The following is a 25,883-nucleotide window of genomic DNA, read 5'->3' on the forward strand; positions in this document are numbered from 1 at the left end:
CCACAGCCCAGCTGGTCAGGTACCGACTTTAGGTGCTTGTCCAGTGCCTCCTTGAAGACAGCCAGGGGTCTATTGGTAATCCCCCTTATGTATGCTGGGAGGCAGTTGAACAGTCTCGGGCCCTTGACACTTATTGTATTGTCTCTTAACGTGCTAGTGACACCCCTGCTTTTCATTGGGGGGATGTTGCATCGTCTGCCGAGTCTTTTGCTTTTGTTGTGAGTGATTCTCGTGTGCAAGTTCGGTATTAGTCCCTCTAGGATTTTCCAGGTGTATATAATCATGTATCTCTCCTGCCTGCATTCCATGGAGTACAGGTTCAGGAACTTCAACCACTCCCAGTAATTGAGGTGTTTTATCTCCATTATGTGCGCCGTGAAGGTTCTCTGTACATTTTCTAGGTCAGCAATTTCACCTGCCTTGAAAGGTGCTGTTAGTGTGCAGCAATATTCCAGCCTAGATAGAACAAGCGACCTGAAGAGTGTCATCATGGGCTTGGCATCCCTAGTTTTGAAGGTTCTCATTATCCATCCTGTCATTTTTCTAGCAAATGCGAGTGATACAATGTTATGGTCCTTGAAGGTGAGATCCTCCGACATGATCACTCCCAGGTCTTTGACGTTGGTTTTTCGCTCTATTTTGTGGCCAGAATTTGTTTTGTATTCTGATGAAGATTTAATTTCCTCATGTTTACCATATCGGAGTACGTAATTGAAATTTCTCATCATTGAACTTCATATTGTTTTCTGCAGCCCACTGAAAGATTTGGTTGATGTCCACCTGGAGTCTTGCAGTGTCTGCAATAGAAGACACTGTCATGCAGATTCGGATGTCATCTGCAAAGGAAGACACGGTGCTGTGGCTGTCATCCTTGTCTATGTCAGATATGAGGATGAGAAACAGGATGGGAGCAAGTACTGTGCCTTATGGAACATAGCTTTTCACCGTAGCCGCCTCAGACTTTACTCTGTTGACTACTACTCTTTGTGTTCTGTTTGTGAGGAAATTATAGATCCATCTACCAACTTTTCCTGTTATTCCTTTAGCACGCATTTTGTGCGCTATTACGCCATGGTCACACTTGTCGAAGGCTTTTGCAAAGTCTGTATATATTACATCTGCATTCTTTTTGTCTTCTAGTGCATCTAGGACCTTGTCGTAGTGATCCAGTAGTTGGGACAGACAGGAGCGACCTGCTCTAAACCCATGTTGCCCTGGGTTGTGTAATTGATGGGTATCTAGATGGGTGGCAATCTTGCTTCTTAGGACCCTTTCAAAGATTTTTATGATATGGGATGTGCTATCGGTCTGTAGTTCTTTGCTTCACTGCCCCCTTTGTGGAGTGGGGCTATGTCTGTTGTTTTTAGTAATAATAATAATAATTATTATTAGTATTATTGTTAATTTAGGGAAGTGGAGCACAGATCCTATTCCCTTGATCAAGAGCACCTCACCAAGGAACCTCCCTTGAGGGGAAAGTTCGCATCCTGAAATTTTGTTCGTATCCAGAAGCAAAAAATCGATCGAGTGACTGTTCATATCCTGAAAAATTTGCATGGTGGTGCATTCGTAAGCCGAGGTTCCACTATATATATATATTATATATATACACCTTGTAGGTTGGTAGACAGCAACCGCCAAAGGGAGGTACTACCGTCCTGCCAAGTGAGGGTAAAACGAAAGCCTGTAATTGTTTTACATGATGGTAGGATTGCTGGTGTCTTTTGTCTGTCTCGTAAATATGCAAGATTGCAGGTAAGTCTTGCTACTTCTACTTACACTTAGATCACACTACACATACGTGTACAAGCATATATATACACACCCCTCTGGGTTTTCTTCTATTTTCTTTCTAATTCTTGTTCTTGTTTATTTCCTCTTATCTCCATGGGGAAGTGGAACAGAATTCTTCCTCTGTAAGCCATGCGTGTTGTAAGAGGTGACTAAAATGCCTGGAGCAAGGGGCTAGTAACCCCTTCTCCTGTATATATTATTAAATATAAAAGGAGAAACTTTAGTATTTTCTTTTGGGCCACCCCACCTCAGTGGGATATGGCTGGTACGTTGAAAGAAGAATATACACCTACCATTCGAATTATGACTTGCTCGACATACGTCCACTCGACTTACGACCGTGCATCTGGTAGCTGGGCTGGGCCATCTGATGCACACCGCTGTACAGTATTTGACAATACTTGCGGCGGCAATGCATCATGCAGGCAGCATCAGTTTGAGTAACCCTGCCCTATCAGCAGCATCATACTGTATTAATTGTACTAGCTGGACAGTAAATTTCACCATGGCCCCTAAGATGAAGTCTGAATCTTGCACTGGGGATTATGGCAAGAAAGGCTCTCTATTTGTTTTCAGTGTTGCGCATAAACCTGTCTGTATATTATATATTATACAGTGGAACCTTGATTTACGAGTGTCCCAATGTAGGAGTTTTTTGAGACATGAGCTGTACCTGGGTCGATTTTTTGCTCTGAGTTACGAACCAACATTTGAGTTATGAGTCAGCTCCTCTCCCCCTTCCCCCTCAACCCAAAACCTGGACACCTCGCTTGTTTATCTATGATTTCATGCTTTAATTCCATGGAAATCATTCTCTTTTTCTTCTCAGCACTGTCCTTTACGCTTACTTTCTTAGGACCCATGCTTAGAAAAATTAAATTTGGCCAAATGACTGTCAAAATTGTAAACAAAGCATGAGAAAGCGCTCCCACAGCGAGATAAACAGTGAACTGAGTTGGTGGCGTTCATAATTATAATAATAATACTAGTAATAATAATAATATTATTATTACTATTATTGGTGTTATTATTATTAATTTAGGTAACTAGAGCACAGATCTAATTCACTAGATCAAGAGCCCCTCACCAGCGTCAAGGTTCCTTGACGCTGATGTGGGGCTCTTGATCTAGGGAATTGGATCTGTGCTCCAGTTCCCTAAATTAATAATGACAGTCATAATAATAATAATATTATTATAACGATAGAGCTTCAGTTCCCTAAATTAATAATAATAATTATAATGATTCAGCTTCAGTTCCCTAAATTAATAATAACACATAATACGTATGTAATAATAATTCAGAATCCTGCCCCTAGATAGCACTACAGATGCCAAAACATTGTACACTTGTTTATATCACTATGGGAGCAGTTCTCTCGTGCTTGTTTGCATTTTTTTACCGTCTTTTGGTCAAATTTCTTTTTTCTAACCATGGGTCCTAAGAAAATAAGTGTAAAGAACAGTGCTGAGAAGAAAAAGATGATGATTTCCATGGACTTAACCAGGACCAGGCAATACATCATACGCAACATCCCCCACTGAAAATTAAGGGTGCCATGAGTATGCTAAGAGACGACAGTGAGTGTCAGGGGCCCAAGACTGTTCAACTGCCTACCAGCATACATAAGGGGGATTACCAGTAAACCCCTGGCTATCTTCAAGAAGGCACTGGCCAGGCACCTAAAGACAGAACGTGACCAGATACGCTGTGGCTCGTATGTCAGTTTACGTGCAGTCGGTAGTAACAGCCTGGTTGATCAGGCCTTGATCCACCACAAGGACTGGCCACGGACTGGGCCGTAGGGGTGTTGCTCACTGAAACCCCCTCCAGGTAGCCAGTAATTTTCACTAATTGCCCTAGACAAGTTTTCACTTCCCATTTCGCTTCTTGGGAAAAGGCCAAAGGAGACATTTGAGACAGTTTAGTTGTTTCTTTTACCTGGCATATTATCTTATACATTCTGCCAGTTATATCAACCAAACTAGCTCTGGGAAAGCAGTCTCACCCTTCTGACCCTGTTATGGAATGTTTGGTTCATATACATATATTTAGCTTGAGGGTTCCCCACAATGAGCAAGTACTTATCTTTCTTAGTAGAGGGGCTAGTCATATCTGTCCTCACTGACCACTATACCTCGTACTGCAAGCCATTTCCCATTCACAAATATACTAGCATTTTCTTTTGCTGTTGCTAACATGTTACAGTTCACTAACAGGTTGCACTTCACAACCCTTGTGTACTTCACTTATTTTTACACTTTTGTTTTATTTTATTAACACATTGGCTGTCTCCTACCAAGGCGGGGTGGCCTGAAAAAGAAAAACTTTCGTCATTCACTCCATCACTGTTTTGCCAGAGGTGCACTTACACTACACTTATAAAACTGCAACATTAACACCCCTCCTTCAGAGTGTAGACACTGTATTTACCATCTCCAGGACTCAAGTCCAGCCTGCCAGTTTCCCTGACTCCCTTCATAAATATTACCTTGCTCACACTCCAACAGCACATGAAGTCCTAAAAACCATTTGTCTCCATTTTATGCTTATCCAAACAAATTTTCAGTATCTTATTCTCATTCCTAAGTAGCAGAATTTCCCTTCTTAGCACTCCCAGCTTCACCTCTGATACACACCAACACTCCTTAAATCATGCACCCAAATTTTCCACATTTCCATACCAAATTGTACTATACATATAGGAACTCACCACTCAAAGCAGGTGCATTGATGCTGGTTAGGGGCTCTTAATCTAATGAACTAGACTTATCCTCACTTCCTTGGATTGAACATTGATTACCTACCATTCCTAATGTGCTATGTATAATGACCCCTAAGAATTTAGGTCTTTACCCTGTATAATAAAATCACCACACCTATATAAACATATGCTAAAGATCAAGTCATTTCAGAAAGTAATAATGAATGAAAATAAATTACCATACTTTTGTTTTTTAAAATGTTGTGGGAGGCTGTGTCGAGATGTGGAGAGGTCTGCAGGCTCTTGCCTTGGCTCCAAGCAGTCTTTTCAGATCCCAGTTTCTATATTTAATTCGTCAGTAAATACGTAAATTGTAAAATTTTAACTCTTGTGAACAATGCATCAGAGGGCAATAATTTTGTGTTCAGTAGAGAAAGTAATTAGTTGGCATCACTTTACACACTAACTAAAATGAATCCAGAGTCAGCTCAGAAATATTGTGCCTCTAAGTCCTCTCAAAATATAACTATGTTGATATTATAATATAACAGGCAACAGCTGGCATGAAACTTGCACATAACTTTTCCCTCATTTTATTAGCCAAATAAACACTATTTTGCCTTGCCTAACAAGGTGTGGGAGAATCTCTAGATTGCAATACATTTGTACACTATCTGATTTAATGGCTGTGCCTAAATGTTTTTCATTTAAACAATTATTCACTTGCTAATTTCCAACACATTCGACAGTCCCTCGCATACAAAAACCATCTTTAACCCCTCCCTCCAACCTTTCCTAAGCCGACCCCTACCCTGCCTTCCCTCCACTTCAGATTTATTCACTCTCGAAGTCATTCTATTTGTTCCATCCTCTCTACATGTCTGAACCACCTCAACAGTATATGCAGTATAAATATTTATATGTTTGGCGCTGGATTAGGTTCACCTGCATATTATCGACTGCCCATTGCAAGAAAACTTATCCATGTATAATACTTGTATTTCCTTCAATAATAGTCTTATTTTGTTGCATTCATTTTTTAAACTTTATTTCATACTCAAGTAATTTTATCTTTCCTTAGCAGATACATGGGAATTTGTAAGGTTTGTTTAATAATTACCATAGTACAGTAATTCCTAAATCTTTTAAATTTCATTGTTTATACTTTTGGCCTCTGTACAATTGCCTAATTCTTGTAGAAAAATCTTAATGATCATATTCATATTAGTCTTTGCATGATATTCATTCTAGTTTATTCTTCTGTTTATATTAATACAGTATATAATTTCTTTGCATATGTCATTTCCCACATTTATTAGAAAAAGATTTTAAAATTTCCCATTGAAATACTATATATATCCATTTATGGAAGTTTCTAACTATTCTTTCTGGTGTACTGTATATACTGTAACAAAGTATATAAGGGTATTTATACTTAAGTATATCCTGTATAAGAATATTAATGTTACAGCATATATCCCTTTCACTTTCCTTTGGAAAAGAGAAGAGGCAGACTGCTGAAAGCAACTAGCTGTGATAAAACAGGGTAATTACTTGTCCTTCAAAGAAAATTGGCCACATAATATGCATTATGCTTCTGCCAGTGGCAACATTAATGGAGCCATTCATAAAAAAAGACCAACTAGTGTTCAGTAAGATGTTTGGTAATAGGCAATATATGTTTCAAGAAAAGGATAAAAAGAGGTACACCAGGTATGAAGTGTGCTATGAAAGCAGTTTGATAGATTATATGTTGGTGTATAAAAGGTTGAAGGGTGGACTTAAGGATGTGTTATCAGAGGAGCGACTAACAAGCCCAGTTATTGTATTTTGTGGTAACTGAAGCTTAGGTAGGTGTAATGCAAGGAGAATAGTATTTGTGTAAAAATGAAGTGAAAGTTAATAAAACTGTGTTGAGAGGTATAAACAATTGTTGGAGGAAGAGTTTTGCATGTTAAAATATTAGGCAAGTTGAGTATATAGAGACAACATGTTAACAGTTAAGAATTGCAAATTTTGCTGATATGAGACAGTTTTGGAGGGAGAGTTAAGAAATAAGGGAGCTTGGTGAGAAAATGTACTTGTCAGTTGAAAGTGGCGAGGGATTGGATGAGTAGATAAGTATTGGACAGAATATTTTGAGTTTAAACATTAAAGATACTTCATGCATGGTACATCTAAGAATACAGTTTAAGGGAAAGAAAAAACCAAAAGTGACTAGAGGAAGCATTAAGGTAGTAAGCAGGTTCCGAGGGAAGAGCAGCAGTTCACATGGATTGGATGAAAACAGATGCTGAAAGCTGGTTAGGATATAATTTCTGAATGACGAGTACATATGTTTAATGGATGAAAGAGGAAAAGATACTTAGAAATGGGCAAAGAGTATTCCTGGTTCTTTTAAGTTATGGTAGAATTGTCAAAAGTTTTGCTATATGTAGATACTTTCGTCAGTCCTGTACCCAGACAGAGTTGAGTTTGTTGTTAGGTAAGACACATATGCAACAGTTAGGTATCTTTATTTCGAAACGTTTCGCCTACACAGTAGGCTTCTTCAGTCGAGTACAGAAAAGTTGATAGAAGCAGAAGAGACTTGAAGACGATGTATTCAGTCTATCACCCTTAAAGTTTTGAGGTGGTCAGTCCCTCAGTCTGGAGAAGAGCATTGTTCCATAGAACAATGCTCTTCTCCAGACTGAGGGACTGACCACCTCAAAACTTCAAGGATGATGGACTGATTACATCGTCTTCACGTCTCTTCTGCTTCAATCAACTTTTCTGTACTCGACTGAAGAAGCCTACTGTGTAGGAGAAAAATTTCAAAATATAGATACCTAACTGTTGCGTATGTGTCTTACCTAACAACCTGTTGATATTTTATACCATTTTAATGTTCAGAGTTGAGTTTACATCAACAGTGTAGTTAGTAGGTAACTTCTTGACTGTGCCAAAAAAAAATTTGCCTAGCCCCATATGTCATAATTACTGTACTGTAGCTTAGCCATTTAGCAAAATTTTGCCTAAGTTGCCCATTAATTGTCACTTTTGCATCATCGCTGTTTATTTAAGCTTTGCAAATGGTCCCAAATTCATTGCTTCAGTTGCTTTAGGGAAAAAAAAAACCTTCCTGTCCATGCTGTGTACCATAGAAGCATGAAGTTTTTTTTTATGAGAAACTAGGCTTTTCTATTTTTAATCCATCTCTGCTAAACTGGCAGTTTGCCAACTAATCCTGTAAAATTAGATTTTCCAACCTAGGAGACCTAGTCTGAGTCCAGGCACTGCAGATGATATTCTTCAGAACCAAGAACAGATAATGTGTGTGCTTGTATGAGCTGTTTAATTTCAGTTTTTATTACCCATCCCTGTTCATAACCATACTGAGGTGCTGTCCTCAAAAACCCCACCTTACCCTTCAGTTTGACTGAAGCCACAAATCCATTAAGTCTTTATTATTTATCGCATTGATGGATATTTGAAGCTTTTTGAAAAAATAAGCAGCAACATTGTGCAGTATTACTGTGAAGGAAAAGAGGCCTTTTTGGGGTTGGATTGGTGTACTAAGATACCAAGACTTACCAGAGTGAAAATATTATGCTTGAATAAATAATGAAAAAATTGTAATTTGGAAAAAAATGTTCATCCTAACTCTGTTCCTGTTTATACATATAATATTAATCAGTGCAATTTTTTTTCAGTTCTCTGGTGTTATACAATTCCATCCTAACCCCCACCTCACCACTACTCTCAAACATTTTTGATTCTTCATTGGCATTGAAGCCATATATGCCCAATAAATTGAAACACAAGTGACCCTGCTTTACAAATGCCAACCACCTGATTGGTCTCTCTCTATTTTGCTTAACAATTTATTTCCCTTTGACAACCATTGTTTATATCTACTGAGAAGGCATAACATAACCAAATGTCTGTTAAAAATTATAAAGTTCCAGCAGTGAACCAGTCAGATGGTGAAAAATGATCCACAACATGGGAGGTAATATGGCATATTGTCTTGTACAAAGGGGATGTTCCAAAAGATGTAACTTCTGCTATTGCCTGTATTAAGACAGGAGTATCAGATTTGTAGATTGGTGTCCCACAGGTTTCAAGGTTGGAGTTAACTACCAACAACTGTACCTGGAGCTGATTCAGCCAAAGTGTCCTGTTCTGTGTGCATGTTGAACAATACTACTGCTCTATTGCTGAGGCATTGGCTTGCCTTGACCACAAGTTTGCCCACTGGTATGTGGGTGATGGCCTGGAAGAAGAGATCATCACAGAAGCCCAAGAGGACTTAGCTGCTCTTGACAAAAGTTATGAAGAGATTGCCATGGACTCCACTGAATGTGTAAATGAAAAGCTGATGAGTATTTAATGTGTATTATCTCATAAACTGGTGTTAATTATTTCAGAAGCTTTGGCATTGCTATCTCATGATTTTTATTCCCAAAAATGATAATGTTAAAATAATTATATTTATTATGCAAATAATATCATAGCTGTAAGGATGGGTAAATCATACCCTATAACAGTATTAGATGCATAGCCCATTGTTATGTATTGATCAGTACAGTAGTTGTGTTATTACTAACTTAGAACTGTAGATTGATGATTACTAACATTTTCAATTTTTAAGTTTTGTAATTTGCCTTTTCTTCCTGAAAATTCTTGTTGCTTTAATAACTTTGAATTGCAGAGAACATGTAATTTTGTGAAATTAAATATTAATTAAATTTAAATGCTACTAATTTTTTTTAATATCCATTTACTGTATATTTGTTTTTTCTGTTCTTACATTTCTTATACGTGTAATTATATACAGGCATCCCCATTTAACAAAGTCCGTGCTTTCCTGGGAAATAATTTAATGGAATACTGTATTTGCCAATTGAAACTATCCCATAGTCTAATATTAGCAAGAACAAAATTTTGTGGAGTGCACGAGTTTGTTGTGATCATGATCTCTTAATTGTACAAGAGTTTAACATTTGCAGAATTGTATTGGAATTTTGTACTCTTTTAAAGTTACTCAAATTATGATTCAGAATGTGTGGATGCAAGGATTAGGACTGCTATTGCTAGGGTATTGACAAAAATGTAATTGATCGTAATGGAAATTGTTTCCCATTACTATGAATTAATCAATTTTTCGTAAGCTTCAGGTATTATGTACAGTAAAATACTTTCAAACGGTGTTCAGATGGGTTGGCTAATAACCTGTGTCCTTATTACAACATAAAAGATAAAATTCACTTATGAGATGGGAGGAGAATTGTTTACAGCCTTTGTGACGTAAGGTATATAGTTCCATCAAGGTTTGGTAAATGGTAAGGGAGATTTGTTATAAGGAAGACATTAACTGAATATGGTACACAGTAGAAGCAGCTAGAACAAGATAATTTTTACTTTCCAGCTTTGGTGCTCTTCTAAGAAGTGTTGGCTGAAGAGAAATTTAAAACAGGATTATTATTATTATATGGAGTAGAAATATGCAAAGAAAAGTCATATATCTACAAGCAAGGAGAAAAATTTAAGAACTTTAGTCAGTGTATGCCTCCATGGACTTGGGTGTCAGCTGCTCGATTAAGTTGAACTCCACAGCAAAGTTTAGGATAGTGGTAGCATTTTTTAAGTTTTATCTTGGCTTTGCTAAACCAAATAATATCATAATGTGGAGTGTAATGCAAATTGTTCATAAATGGTCCTTTGTTAACTGGGACTGTCTTTATATATAATTTCATTTTTAATTGCTATTTTGTTAGTGTAGTGAATAATGATGAAGCAGATTAGGTCTTCAAAAGAATTTTTACTTTGAATTTGCTAGTTAACATGCTGTAATATTAACCGAAGAATGACTTTTTTTTTTCTTTCTTTTTTCCAGTCTTCCTCCTCCGTTGTGGAGCCGTACAATTCCATCTTAACAACACACACGACTCTGGAACATTCGGACTGCTGTTTCATGGTTGACAATGAAGCCATATTCGATATATGCAAAAAGAATTTAGACATAGAGCGCCCCACCTTCACAAATCTCAATCGACTGATTGGTCAAGTTGTGTCTTCTATTACAGCGTCCCTGAGATTTGATGGGGCTTTAAATGTTGACTTGACTGAATTCCAGACAAACTTGGTACCTTACCCAAGAATCCATTTTCCTTTGACAACCTATGCTCCTATTATTTCTGCCGAGAAGGCATACCATGAACAAATGTCTGTAGCAGAAATTACAAGCTCCTGTTTTGAACCCGTCAATCAGATGGTGAAATGTGATCCACGCCATGGGAAGTATATGGCATGTTGTCTTTTGTACAGAGGTGACGTTGTGCCAAAAGATGTAACTTCTGCTATTGCCTGTATTAAGACAAAGAGGAGCATACAATTTGTGGATTGGTGTCCCACAGGTTTTAAAGTGGGGATTAATTATCAGCCTCCAACAGCTGTACCTGGTGGAGATTCGGCCAAAGTGGCCCGTGCTGTGTGCATGTTGTCAAATACCACTGCAATTGCAGAGGCATGGGCTCGCCTTGACCATAAGTTTGATTTAATGTATGCCAAACGTGCATTTGTACACTGGTATGTGGGGGAGGGCATGGAAGAAGGAGAGTTCACAGAAGCCCGTGAAGACCTGGGTGCTCTTGAAAAGGATTATGAAGAAGTTGGAATGGACACGGCTGAGGGTGAAAACGAAGAAGAAACTGATGAATATTAATATACTTGTCAAATGATGTTTTTCAGAAATTTTACAAATAGTACTGCATAATGATATATTTAGCAGTATCACTGTGATATTTTAGACACTTATTTGTTAAAAAATTGTTTCATGTTTATCAGGAACTTTGTAGAGTATGTTTAACAGCACAGTGGATCCTAGACTACCTTGCACATGCCTGTGTGTTGCTATGTTCCGATTGACGAGTTTGACTGATTTCCAAAGTACATGTATTTCCCTTCCACACCCAAAACTACCCATGGACACTTGTCTCAAATAACTGACAGTAATCAGTTTTAATGAGTAATTTGTGTTAAATGTTAATATTGAAGACCAGCAAATCGCTTCATACCGTTTGAGACTGGCTGAAAATGCTACTTGGTACCACACGTGGAGGGAAGGGGGTGGTTGTGGAGGGTGACTGCATCTGGAGGAGGTACTAACATTTCACCAGTGGCACTAAACCCATGATAATAGCCTTATCTAGCAACACTGACATAAACACTTGAAGGGGAAGGGACCATTCAGCCTGATAATCTTTTCAATTTACCTATTCATATTACTGTACGTAATTTCCATGCCATGTCAGTGCTACTAAATTACCCTCGGTATTGTTTTTTGATTGTAGTAATACTATAATTATATTTGTTTTAAGTATTTTTTAAAGTAATGTAGTTTTAGAACATATCCAAATTTTTAGCATTAACCAATCACATATTACACATCCTAATCTCAGTTGTTTTCCAAGCTAATGTTTGCCAAATGAGAAATTGTAACAGAAAAAAATTGCACTGTTCAGTTAAGTAGGTATAAAATTTCTTCCTTTCTTTGATTTCTTAAGTTATTCATTTGTAAATTTTTTAATGTATTTCCATGCAGAGGTAATTGACCTACAAAATGTTTTTAAATTTCTAAATATTGTTAAACATCAGTCTGCACTTGTATGAGCTACATTGGCTCCCTATCAAGGCAAGAATTGAATTTAAGCTTTAGTTTATCAACATTTGAATCTATTAAGTAGCTTGCTCATATGCTTGTAGATTTTGTCAGGCCCAGGAATGTTTCTCCGAATTTCCAGGAACCCTTTTAGACAGATTGAGCCTAATGCTGTTGGAGAAATCATTCACAGAAAAAGCCTTTTCATATGTTGCTCCTATATTGAACAACAGGTTGCCAGTGTCTGTTAAGTCAGGAGTCTGATCATGCTTTTGGGTCTCAGTTGGAAAGCATATCTTTTTTAGAGCTGATGATCATACTGTCACTCTTGAATATGAACTTTAATACAGTGGTATTTTTCATCATTGATGTTGCATTTATGGCATTGTGTGCTAGTGCTTTTGAACTTCTTGAAAGAACAGGCACTCGAGGAAAAAAAATCCCAATTATCATAAAGTACAGTGTGTGTGTGTGTGTGTGTGCGCGTGCACGTGCGCGCATGTGCGTGCATGCACACGTGAGTGCGTGTATGTGCATGTTTTAATGTTGTACTAGTGTTATTGTAAAAACAATAACTACATCAGTCTCCCACTAAGGTAGACAAAATGTGAAATGCATTCACCATCATTCAGTCAGTTCTCTTGCCAGGAGGTTGCAGAAATTGCAGTTCAGACGACCAACGAAATGGCAACATCTCTCTACCCCCTTCTTCGGAGTACAGTACTTTGTAAATGCAATATAGAATTTAGCTAATGAAAATGATTGATTTGTAATTAAAATTTAAAATGAAATATTTTTCAAAATGGTGTGTTTTCATAACCATTAATTTTCATCAAGGGAGTAATGCACAGCTCTTAATGACAACCACAATTATACTTCTGTGAAGATACTTGTAGCCTCAAATATCTGATGCATATATTAACACCAAGTTTTTTTTTTTATCTTATTTAAACACGCCATTTTGAGCATACTGTTATAGACCGTTTAGAAGTTTGGCCAAATGATTAAGCATAACGAATGCAACACTGAATTTGTTGTATACTGTATGATGCATACGGGTTATAGTGCTGGCTGTGTAACTATGAATTTATGGTTAGCAAAAATATACATTATAGTAAAATTAAGGCAATAAGCACAAGGTTAGATTAAGTGATTACAGTAGGTCTCTGCCCCAGAATTGTGGTAGGGATACATTAGATTTTTGATCAGTAAAGTGGCAGATAATCTAGGGATTCCACCATAAAGATATTCTTCAACTGTTAAGTTCATAATTTTCAAGATCATTATATTTTTTCTAAACATTCCTGTTGCTTTGAATGAATTTGAAAATCATTGAAGAATCATAATTTTGTGAAATAAAATTGAATGCTACAGAGATTTTTAATATCCAGTTTATATTAGTCATGAACACTTCAGCTTGTTTATGCTGTATAGTCCTTGTGGCTTAGCGCTTCTTTTTGATTATAATAATAATAATCAGCTTGTTTACACAACAAATATTGGCATTATATTTTTTTTAACTATATGACCCTTGATAAATGAATACTGATAAAAGAAATTTGAGCTATTTGTTTTTCCTTCGATCGAATGTGATCACATACCTTTCAACAGGCATTATGTAACCTCTGTGGGTTTAGCACTGTATCATTAATACAAGTACATATTTGTACCTCAATCTCTTGCCCAGTGGCTAAGGCTCCCGCCACACTTGGAGGGCCCATGTTTGATTCCCGGCGGGTGGAAACATTTCGACACGTTTCTTTACACCTGTTGTCCTGTTCACCTAACAGCAAGTAGGTACCTGGGTGTTAGTTGACTGGTGTGGGTTGCATCCTGGGAGACGAGATTGAGAACCCCCAATGGAAATAAGTTAGTCCTCGATGACGCACTGACTTTCTTGGGTTATCCTGGGTGGCTAACCCTCCGGGGTTAAAAATCTTATCTTACCCTCTACCCCTGCACTATCCACTGCCCTGCTGCACTCCATGACCTAATAATCATCCCCCTCCCACTTGCTACCCATTACTCTTGCATCCTTCCCTGCCCAGCGGCACTGTATGACCCTTGTAGGTTTAGCACTTTTATTATAATGCAAGTAGTATTTGTAAAATGGACCGAGCGCTTCCCCATGGGAAGAAGTGGGCAATTTGTCCTCTTAAAGCATTAATCTGATAAGGTTTTCTACATTAACCTCCCTCCTTGATGCTGGTGAGGGACTTTTTGTGCAGGAAGTTGAACCTATCTTTACTTTCTTGAATCAAACCTGATTACTTACTGTTTCACTCATGTCCTGTACAACACCTACCGTTTAATGCTTTCCTCTATTATAATCTAGAATGAGGCTTGGATGCATATTGCTCACCCATACCCTCAAAGGTGGTTCTTTGATGTCGGTGAGGAGGCAATTAATCCAAGGACTTTGACCTGCCTTCCCCTTCAATTGACCCTGAATGCCTTCCATTTTCCCCAAGCAATGTGACTCTACAGTCTACAAGTTTAGCAATACCCCAATGAATATAATCCTCTCCCATTGCAACCTGTTGCAGGTACTTTACTGGGCCTCAAGGGAGGTTCCTTCATGCTGCTGGGGGACTCTTCATCTAGGGAATTCGATCTGTGCACCAATTCCCTGAATTAAGCCTGAATGTCTCCCATCTCTCCCCACAGGCACTGTATAATCCATAATCCGTATGGGTTTAGTGCTTCATGATAATTCAGGTACTCTTACCCCTAATCTTCACTACCTTATATCAGACCAGATTGCCTCCTGTTTCCCAGGAGGCAGTCTCCCAAATTACTGAGTGTGGTTCCACACAGCACGGTTGACAGTTAATGGCGTCCTCAAACCATACCACGGGTGGGGATAGAACCTGCGATCAGTCTCAAAATTCCAGACCGTCGCGTTAGCCACTGGACCAGCTAGCCACAATAAGATTCGTCCAGTGGCTAACGCGGTCTGGAGTTTTGAGACTCTCTGATTGCGGGTTCTATCCCCACCCGTGGTATGGTTTGTTTGCAATCGTGTCATTACGATTTCGTGAGTCATGTTAGCGTCCTCAGCTGCACACTGAGGGGTCTACGTGACCCTAGTGGGTTTAGCGCTTAGCTTTTTATAATAATGAGGGTCTACAATTCACTCCTTGGCATGGATATAGAGAATATGCTTCATTACACCTGCTACCTCTCTTCACTTAGCAGTGAGTAAGTACTGAAGTGTTAGTAGATTTGTGGGTTGCATCCTGGGGATTAAGATTTAAGAAGCCTAAGGAAATAATTATTCCTAACGATGCGCTAACTTTTTTGAGTTATCCTGGTGGCTAACCCTCTGGGTTAAACCATAAAATCTTCTCTTTTCTAACCTTTCATAATACCACTATCGGTTTAGCACTTATAATGCTGAACTTTGATCATGATTGATGGACTGAACACAGCACTTCAAGGCTAAGGGAATGATTACCTCAAACTACATCCCTTCCACCATTCCTCTCTACCGTACTGAGTAAGCTACTTATTGGCAAAAATCTTCCACATTTAAGATTCCCAAGTGTCTCAGTCATCAACCTGTCGGCTCTCTGGATCATTTATCTAGACTATTAAATGCGTTTCACCTACAAGAGGCTTTATTCAGGAATTAGGGAAGCCTCTTCTAGTCGAAACGTCGTATTGAATGAAGGGTTTGCTTTTGCTGTCTGGTATATAACTTTTCCTAACATTTATGAATACACCACACCTCATTGTTGTGAAATTATGGACACTACAATGCACATCCTATAAATAATTCTCCAATATATCAGCTGATGTAATGGTTTGTCTCCCATTATCTCCCACCAGTTTCACGTGTAACCAAATATGTATAATGAAACAAAAAAGTTGCTTACAAATGAAACCTCACATTACACTGGTCAACAACCAAAATGCTTCCGAGACCAGAGTAGCAATTTCCAACTAATTTTAGGTCACTGATAATGAATATCATGGTTAAAATTGTTAGCTTTACTTTTCAATATACACCTACGTGTCACAACAAGTTCCAACATGCTTGAGGCAGTGTGTTTCTTACCAGTCACTGTCCTTCATTATTGTTCCAGCAGTCATTGGTGGTGGTTGTACTGTGCAAGTTTATATTTTGAGGTGAAAGGTAGGTGATTTTCTTAACCAAACAGGGCGGATACACCAAGTACTGCTGCTTTCTATGTGAATGGGACAGCCGTGCAAGAGGTTCCCACTACATCAGGAGAGACTGGCCACCTCGTCAATCATTGGAGCCTGGTATGAAAAATGTTCAACATCCACCTCTCATTGAACCAAACAAAATTTTACTACCACCACTTCACATAAAACTGGGGCTCATGAAAAACTTTGTAAAAGCTATGGACAAATCCGGTCAGGGATTCAAGTATTGAACATCAAAATTCCCCTCTCTGAGTGAAGCTAAGATAAGAGAGGGAGTCTTCAATGGTCCTCAGATTCGAGAGCTTCTTAAAGATGGAGACCGAATTAGACCTTCATGAGGAGGAGACGGTTGCTTGGGAAGCACTCAAGTTAGTGGCGAAGGAATTTCTCGGAAACAGAAGGGAAGACAACTATGAAGAATTGGTGGAAAACCTCATTAAAGCTTACAAGAACATGGGATGTAACATGTCACTTAAAACACACTTTTTGGACTCATATTTAGACTTTTCCAGTGAACTGTGGGGCAGTTAGTGACAAACATGATGAAAGGTTTCACCAAGATATTTCAACCTTGGAAAAATGGTGCCAGGGCAATTAGGGCACAAGAATGCTTGAAGACTATTGCTGGACATTGGCAAGAGATGATTATTTAGCCCAATATAAACGTCAAGCAAAAAGGCAGAGAGTAGGTACGGAATACTGACACACATTGTACGTTATAATAAAATAATCAAATATTACATATCTCGTATCTTTAAACCTATAGCCAATAAGCATTTTTCAAGGTTATGTTTGGATTTAGGACATGAAAATACATAAGAATCACCTAATCTCATTTAAGAAGTTCACAGCTTTTCAAAAATTGTTGACCAGTGTTATTATTATTATTACAATCAAAATTAAGTGCTAAACCCACAAATCATACTTTAGCATACATACATACATACATACAGAGGTACAAAAAATACAGGTAAGAGCAGTATGCCAAAGCCACTTATATGCATAGCATTACGGGCTGGCTTAAAATTAACTTAAGATTAACTAAGCAATGATGAAATCAGTGATAAAACATTATTGTAAACAGATAACTATAAAGCACAAATGAGTATTACAAAGACAGGTCATATGGTTGCATGCATTGCTGTACATTCAGTCGAATGGAGTATTCTGTTAGGTAGTGTATTTAAAAAAATAACAAAGTTAGATTGGGTCCTAGGTTTAACATTTGTGTGATATAAGTGTGAGTAACATATAGGATATACAATTTATAAGGTTCAGTTATTCAGTATTTATTTGGTTTTGAGTGAGTAAGTGATCTTTGAGAAGAGACTTGAATTTATAAACAGGTAGTGTTTCTTTTATATTTACAGGTAATGAATTCCAGATTTTAGGGCCTTTTATTAATAATTAATATTAATAATTATTAATTAATAATTAATAATTCATGAAATCTGAATATTAAACGTTCACAACACTGACGGCTGCATTAGCTGTTAAATTCATGGTGAAGCGTTGAACCGTTAAGGTCATACAGAGCCAAGGAATGGGAAATGATTGGTTTGATTCGAGGAAAGAAGATAGCCCAATCCTTGGATCAAGAGTCCTTTCCCTCTTCCTTGAATAAATGTAATAAAAAGCACTTTATAACAGCTGAGAAATCCTTCACTCAAGTGCTGTATGCAGCATTGTATGACCCTTTGTGAACAAAAAGCCACAATACCGTGACTGCAACAATGCACAAATAACCCGTTCATAGGAGAGAGGAGCTTACGACGACGTTTGGGTCCGACTTGGACCATTTACAAAGTCACACTTTGTCTTCAAGCAGGCACTAGACAGGCACCTGAAGTTAGTACCTGACCAGCCGGGCTGTGGTTCGTAGGTTGGATTGCGTGCTGCCAGTAATAACAGCCTGGTTGATCAGGCCCTGATTCACCATTAGGCCTGGCCAGAGACCGGGCCGCGGGTCCGTTGACCCCCGGAACTCTCTCCAGGTAAGCTTCTCTCCATGTGCGGGTTATTTGTGCACTGTGTGGCCCTTAAGGGTTTAGCTCTTCGTTATGATTATAATAAAGTTCTGCATGACCCTCATGGGTTTAGCGCTTAGTCTTGATTATAATAATAATTCATTCAAGTGTTCCAGTGGAGGGTGAATAAATTGGTGTTAATCTTCCTTCCCATAGACCGAGTATGATTACCTCTCATTTCCCAAGTACTTTATTATCAGACTTTGCAAAAGCCTTCGACAAGTGTGACCATGGCGTAATAGCGCACAAAATGCGCGCTAAAGGAATAACAGGAAAAGTCGGTCGATGGATCTATAATTTCCTCACTAACAGAACACAGAGAGTAGTCGTCAACAGAGTAAAGTCCGAGGCAGCTACGGTGAAAAGCTCTGTCCCACAAGGCACAGTACTAGCTCCCATCTTGTTCCTCATCCTCATATCCGACATAGACAAGGATGTCAGCCACAGCACCGTGTCTTCCTTTGCAGATGACACCCGAATCTGCATGACAGTGTCTTCCATTGCAGACACTGCAAGGCTCCAGGCGGACATCAACCAAATCTTTCAGTGGGCTGCAGAAAACAATATGAAGTTCAACGATGAGAAATTTCAATTACTCAGATATGGTAAACATGAGGAAATTAAATCTTCATCAGAGTACAAAACAAATTCTGGCCACAAAATAGAGCGAAACACCAACGTCAAAGACCTAGGAGTGATTATGTCGGAGGATCTCACCTTCAAGGACCATAACATTGTATCAATCGCATCTGCTAGAAAAATGACAGGATGGATAATGAGAACCTTCAAAACTAGGGAGGCCAAGCCCATGATGACACTCTTCAGGTCACTTGTTCTATCTAGGCTGGAATATTGCTGCACTCTAACAGCACCTTTCAAGGCAGGTGAAATTGCCGACCTAGAAAATGTACAGAGAACTTTCACGGCGCGCATAACGGAGATAAAACACCTCAATTACTGGGAGCGCTTGAGGTTTCTAAACCTGTATTCCCTGGAACGCAGGAGGGAGAGATACATGATTATATACACCTGGAAAATCCTAGAGGGACTAGTACCAAACTTGCACACGAAAATCACTCACTACGAAAGCAAAAGACTTGGCAGACGATGCACCATCCCCCCAATGAAAAGCAGGGGTGTCACTAGCACGTTAAGAGACCATACAATAAGTGTCAGGGGCCCGAGACTGTTCAACTGCCTCCCAGCACACATAAGGGGGATTACCAACAGACCCCTGGCAGTCTTCAAGCTGGCACTGGACAAGCACCTAAAGACAGTTCCTGATCAGCCGGGCTGTGGCTCGTACGTTGGTTTGCGTGCAGCCAGCAGCAACAGCCTGGTTGATCAGGCGCTGATCCACCAGGAGGCCTGGTCACAGACCGGGCCGCGGGGGCGTTGACCCCCGAAACTCTCTCCAGGTAAACTCCAGGTAAACTGCGAGTTCAGAGCTACCCCTGTGAATTATATTACTATTATCAAAACTACCAAATCTATATATGGGTTGTGCAGCGCTGTGTGATAACAGTATTCGCATAATGTTAACATTGTTGTAACACTTGCTCTCAATTGTTATATATTTATGGGGAAGCACTAAACTCATACGTATCGTAAAGCACCTGTGGAATGGGAGTTTGTTTTGTCCGAGAAAAGAAGGGTTCTTCCAAACTCTTGTATTTGGAACAACTCCAAATCCTTCGTTTTGTCTTCACAATAATTGGAGACGCTGTGGCTTGCTGATTATTACATCCAAGAGTACAACAAGTGCTCTTAAATGTAATAATCATTGTAGAGACTTAAGAAGTCGAGAAATCTTGCACATATGCGGTGTTTGTAATATGACTCAAAAGAAGCTTCACGTCCAATATGGCTGTCAAGTAACCTGTGACGCCACATATAAGAAAATCTATACTACTAAATCCCTTGCAGGATTTAGAAGTATAGATTTTAGTGCCCTGATACTGATAAAGTGCTTGTAGTGCCCTGATGCTGATAAAGTGCTTTTAGTGCCCTGATGCTGATAAAGTGCTTTTAGTGCCCTGATGCTGATAAAGTGCTTTTAGTGCCCTGATGCTGATAAAATGCTCTTGATTCACGAAAGTTATTATCTTTTCTCTCCTCAGATCAAACGTGATTCTCATTCCCCAGGTGTTTATGACTTGCGTGTTTGGCAAGTCATAAACCATCCCACCCATTTCCCAGGTGCTAATGTAACTCGCTTATAAAGGGGTCTTGGTCCAAGGAATTGGAGCTACTCTCCTATCAACTAGGTGTTGCGTAATTTTACGGGTTTAGCGCTGCTTTATAAATATAATACAACAGCTTAGCGCATTTCCACGAATATAACATTATTACAACAGTGAATTTACACAGCTTTCCTTTTGCCTCATAAGCTAAATTTCCAAGATATACTAAAAAGGCACCAATTAACCAAGATGTCCTTGTGGGTTAAGCGTCTAGTTTTGATTGTAGTAATAATAATAACCAAGATATAGGTAAATCAACTGCAAGTTATTCAGGATTAGCGAACTGCAACGTCTGGACCTATCTCTTTACAATGCTCAACCTCAGTTCTTGAACAGCCATTTTTATGTATTGCTAAATGTCCAAAGCATGACACGTCTTTAACAGTAACTCCAGCCCTGCTGGAAGGAAGATTTTGTAGATTTTGCCACCGAAGTGGCTAGTTGATTGTGCACCCCATATCCATCCTGGGGACGGTAGCGCAAGAGCATATGGATACACAAAAGGCCTAGGAACTAGGCCCCAAAAGGGTTAGCAGGTATACATATGGATTTATATCTACATATCTACAGTTCACTTATCTGTTACAAGCAAATTTAGGAAATTTGCTTCGTATATCTGGTATCTTATTTTCATTAATAAGATATCTTGACATGTCACATAGGTTATTATACTGTCTATCTATATTCCTCAATAAGTAGACAATTAAGCACATAGTGTTCAAGACAGTGACCATATGCCTGATCATATAATTTGCATTTAGTTTGATCATCTGTGTGTCTCCCAAACTGCCAGAAGTACTTGTAACCAAGCCTAAGCCTGGCCACTACATCAGTCAGTCTGTTCACATTGCAAGTTGCTCCATAAACATACTTATCTACGTTTATGTTATCATAGTGGGTTAGATCTACTCAGTTCTGTATAAATATTGATTCTTATTGTCCTGAAATCTCCCAGCTCAGGCTGAGATTTCATTTCCTTGTATGTAAACCTGTCCTGTGGTGGAGTATAACAGGAAAATCATCCTGCGTGATGAATGTGTTGGATAATCATGGTTCTTGCTCTAACCTTGTAAAATATATAGATGAGGGTAGTTACAACTAAATGTATCAATTTTGATGATAAAATGTTTCCTTAGTCTGTATATGTTACATATAATCTTAAGAAAAAACTTTTAAAAGTTAACTAATTAAGCCCTTAAGTTATTAGATAGTTTTTAACTAAATTAGATACAACACATTGTGTGGCTATGGATAATGATAGATGTTTACAAATACAGCAACGTATCTTTATTTTAGCATTAATGTACATAAATAATCTGAAGGCCCATAGATGCATGGCACTGAATAGTGACATGCACCTGTGTGTTTGTGGAGGTCCGCCCACGTAATTCAAATGATCAGTCACCATGAACCGTGTCCGTTTACGTCTTGTCTGGCATTTCCTAGTCAAACATGGCCATCTTTTGTTGCTATGCGACTACAGGTTCATGTTTAAGCTGGCACTAAAGTCACAAACTAAGCGCCAGTTATCATAATATATGGTATTTGTAATTATTGCTGATTCCAAACGCTCTTTATTAAAATAAATAAATTTCACATTCCAGCTAGCCCTTCCCAACGTCCCATGATTTTCCACCACCTCCCACATACCTCCCCACCCACCTCCCCACCCACCTTCTCTCTGGAGGTCGTTATGCTCACCTACACTCCCTCACATCCTCCCACGGCTGATGTCCTCACTACCACACTCCCTCTCCCACGGCTGCTGTGCCCACCACCAAACACCTACCCACTCCTCTCCCTCCCACAGCCTCTCCGCCCACTTACATTCCACTCACACTATATCCCGCCCACCATGCCAGTAAGATTTCGTTCGGATTTTTAATCCCCGGAGGGTTAGCCACCCAGGATAACCCAAGAAAGTCAGTGCGTCATCGAGGACTGTCTAACTTATTTCCATTGGGGTCCTTAATCTTGTCCTCCAGGATGCGACCCACACCAGTCGACTAACACCCAGGTACCTATTTGCTGCTAGGTGAACAGGACAACAGGTGTAAGGAAACGTGTCGAAATGTTTCCACCCGCCGGGAATCGAAACATTTCGACACGTTTCCTTACACCTGTTGTCCTGTTCACCTAGCAGCAAATAGGTACCTGGGTGTTAGTCGAGTGGTGTGGGTCGCATCCTGGGGGACAAGATTAAGGACCCCAATGGAAATAAGTTAGACAGTCCTCGATGACGCACTGACTTTCTTGGGTTATCCTGGGTGGCTAACCCTCCGGGGTTAAAAATCCGAACTTTTCACGTACTTTATTTATTTATTAATTAATTTGAACATGATACAGTGAAGTACAAAAGAATACAGTTAAATACAGCATGCCAAAGCCACTTGAATGCATAGCATTACGGGCAGGCTTAAAATTAACTTAAGATTAACTAAGCAATGAAGTATTCAGTGGTAAAACATTGTAAACAGATAACAAGCACAAATGAGTATTACAAAAACAGGTCGTATGGTTGCATGCATTGATGTACAAACAGTATTTATTTATTTATTTATTTATTTATTTAATTTGAACATGATACAGAGAAGTACAAGGAATACAATTTTTAAAGTGCAGCATGCCAAAGCCCCATGCATGCAGAGCATTATGGGCAGGCTTAAAATTAACTTAAGATACTGAAAACAGTATTCGACGAACAGCTCTGTTCCTGTTACTATAAATGCATAATTATACACCTCAAGAGCAAACAACTACACCCATAGTTAAAAGTGATAAATACTGAACCCTGAAACCACAACCCTCAGTGGTAACCAGAATGAACTAGATGAAGAGGTGGTGTAAGCGAACGTCATACAGCAAGCGTTCTTTTTCTCTTTTTTTTTTTAATCCGTCAGGAAAACAGTGTCCTCATGTGGGTCCTAATATGACGACCCGTTCACTGGCTTCTTGAAGGAAGAACAGTTGAATGAAAATAGAGATAAAGCTGAGGCGCGAATGATTTCTGTCAGGGTGCCGCTGGTTCCCTGGTGTGTACTCGCCTAGCTGTTTCATGGAGTCGAGTCACCTCCATGCTGTTCTTACCTATTTGTGGTTGTGGGGTTCGGTTCACAGCTCCTGGCCCCGCCTCTGTGTGTGTGTATGTATACTTACCTGTATGTGGTGGCAAGGGTCAATTCACAGCTCATGGCTCCGCCTCTTCGCTGGTTGCTACTAGGTTCATTCCCGGCTTCAAGAGCCTTATCGTACCTCTTCTTAAAACTCTGCTACTTCAGTCTGCAGATTGTTCCACTTCTTGACAACCCTAAGGCTGAAGAAATTCTTCCTAACATCCCTATGACTAATCTGAGTTTTCATCTTCTAGTTGTCCACTCTTGTTCCTGTACCCCATCTCTGAATCATTCTCGCTCTGTTTCACTTTGTCATCTCCTCTCAGTATTTTGTACATCGTTAACTTATCGTCTTTCCCTAGTCCTCCTGTCCTCCAGTATCATCAGGTTGAGTTCCCTTTACCTCTCCTCATAGGACATACCCCTTAGTTTTGGGACTAGTCTTGTTGCAAACTTCTGCATTCTCGCCAATTTCCTGATGTGCTTGACAAGGTGTGGGTTCCACACTGGTGCTGCATACTCCAATATGGGCCTGACGTTAACGGTGTACAGTATTGTGAATAGTTCCTTACTTGGGTGTCGAAATGTTAGCCTTAGATTTGTCAGGCGCGCATATGCTGTAGCAGTTATTTGGTTGATCTGCGTTTCAGGGGATGTGATCGGTATGATATCACCGCAGCCTTTGCACCCCAAGCCTGTACTCCGTCAGCGGTCTTCTATGTCCTACACTAAGCTTCGTAACTTTGCATTTGGTGATGTTAAACTCCAGGAGCTATTTGTCAGACCAGACCTGGAACCTGTCCAGATCCGTTTGTAGCCTTTCCTGGTCCTCGTTCGCTTGCATTCTCGTCATTAGTTTCACGTCGTCTGTGAACAAGGATGTGTGTGTGTACTCACCTATTTGTACTCACCTATTTGTGGTTGCAGGGGTCGATTCACAGCTCCTGGCCCCGCCTCTTCGCTGATTGCTACTAGGTCCTCTCTCTCCCTGCCCCATGAGCTCTATCATACCTCGCCTTAAAACTATGTATGGTTCCTGCCTCCACTACATGACTTTCTAGGCTATTCCATGGCCTGACTACTCTATGACTGAAGAAATACTTCCTAACATCCCTTTGATTCATCTGAGTCTTCAACTTCCAATTGTGACCTCTTGTGTCTGTGTCCCATCTCTGGAACATCCCGTCTTTGTCCACCTCGTCTATTCCGTGCAGTATTTTATATGTCGTTATCATGTCTCCCCTGACCCTCCTGTCCTCCAGTGTCGTCAGGCCGATTTCCCTCAACCTTTCTTCATAGGACAATCCCCGTAGCTCTGGGACTAGTCTTGTTGCAAACCTTTGCACTTTCTCTAATTTCTTGACGTGCTTGACTAGGTGTGGATTCCAAACTGGTGCTGCATACTCCAGTATGGGCCTGACGTAGATGGTATACAGAGTCTTAAACGAATCCCTACTGAGGTATCGGAACGCTATCCGTAGGTTTGCCAGGCGCCCGTATGCTGCAGCAGTTATCTGATTGATGTGCGCCTCAGGAGATATGCTCGGTGTTATACTCACCCCCAGATCTTTTTCCTTGAGTGAGGTTTGCAGTCTTTGGCCATCTAAACTATATTGTGTCTGCGGTCTTCTTTGCCCTTCCCCAATCTTTATGACTTTGCATTTGGCAGGGTTAAATTCAAGGAGCCAGTTGCTGGACCAGGCTTGTAGCCTGTCCAGGTCTCTTTGTAGTCCTGCCTGATCCTCGTCCGATTTGATTCTTCTCATTAACTTCACATCATCTGCAAACAAGGACACTTCTGAGTCTATCCCTTCCGTTATGTCGTTCACATATACCAAGAACAGCACAGGCCCTAGGATTGACCCCTGTGGAACCCCGCTTGTCACAGGCGCCCACTCTGACACCTCGTCGCGTACCATGACTCGTTGCTGCCTCCCTGTCAGATATTCTCTGATCCATTGCAGTGCCTTTCCTGTTATGTGTGCCTGGTTTAGTTTTTTTAGTTTAATATGTTTATTATGCACCCCATACCCATCCAGTGGGCGGTAGTCAAAAGATTACAGAGGTACATAATGGGTCCAGGGACTGGGCCTCAAAGTTTTGATAGCTGAGCAAGTTACAGAGGTAATGAATTCACAATTTACAAAGGTAATGAACTCACAATTTACAAAGGTAATGAACTCC

General features: G+C 39.6%; 1 protein-coding gene across 1 annotated transcript in view; it reads left to right on the forward strand.

Moving 5' to 3' along the window:
- LOC128689445 (tubulin alpha-2 chain) overlaps positions 1-13,514 on the forward strand; it is a 63,170-nt gene extending 49,656 nt beyond the window's left edge. The window contains exon 5 of the mRNA XM_053777753.2: positions 10,380-13,514. Within this exon, the coding sequence (XP_053633728.1) occupies positions 10,380-11,207 (828 nt within the window). The 3' untranslated portion in view covers positions 11,208-13,514. The remainder of the gene's footprint in view (positions 1-10,379) is intronic.
- Positions 13,515-25,883: the final 12,369 nt, after the last annotated feature.

The sequence above is a fragment of the Cherax quadricarinatus genome, chromosome 18 (assembly GCF_038502225.1).
Source record: "Cherax quadricarinatus isolate ZL_2023a chromosome 18, ASM3850222v1, whole genome shotgun sequence".
NCBI lineage: Eukaryota > Metazoa > Arthropoda > Malacostraca > Decapoda > Parastacidae > Cherax > Cherax quadricarinatus.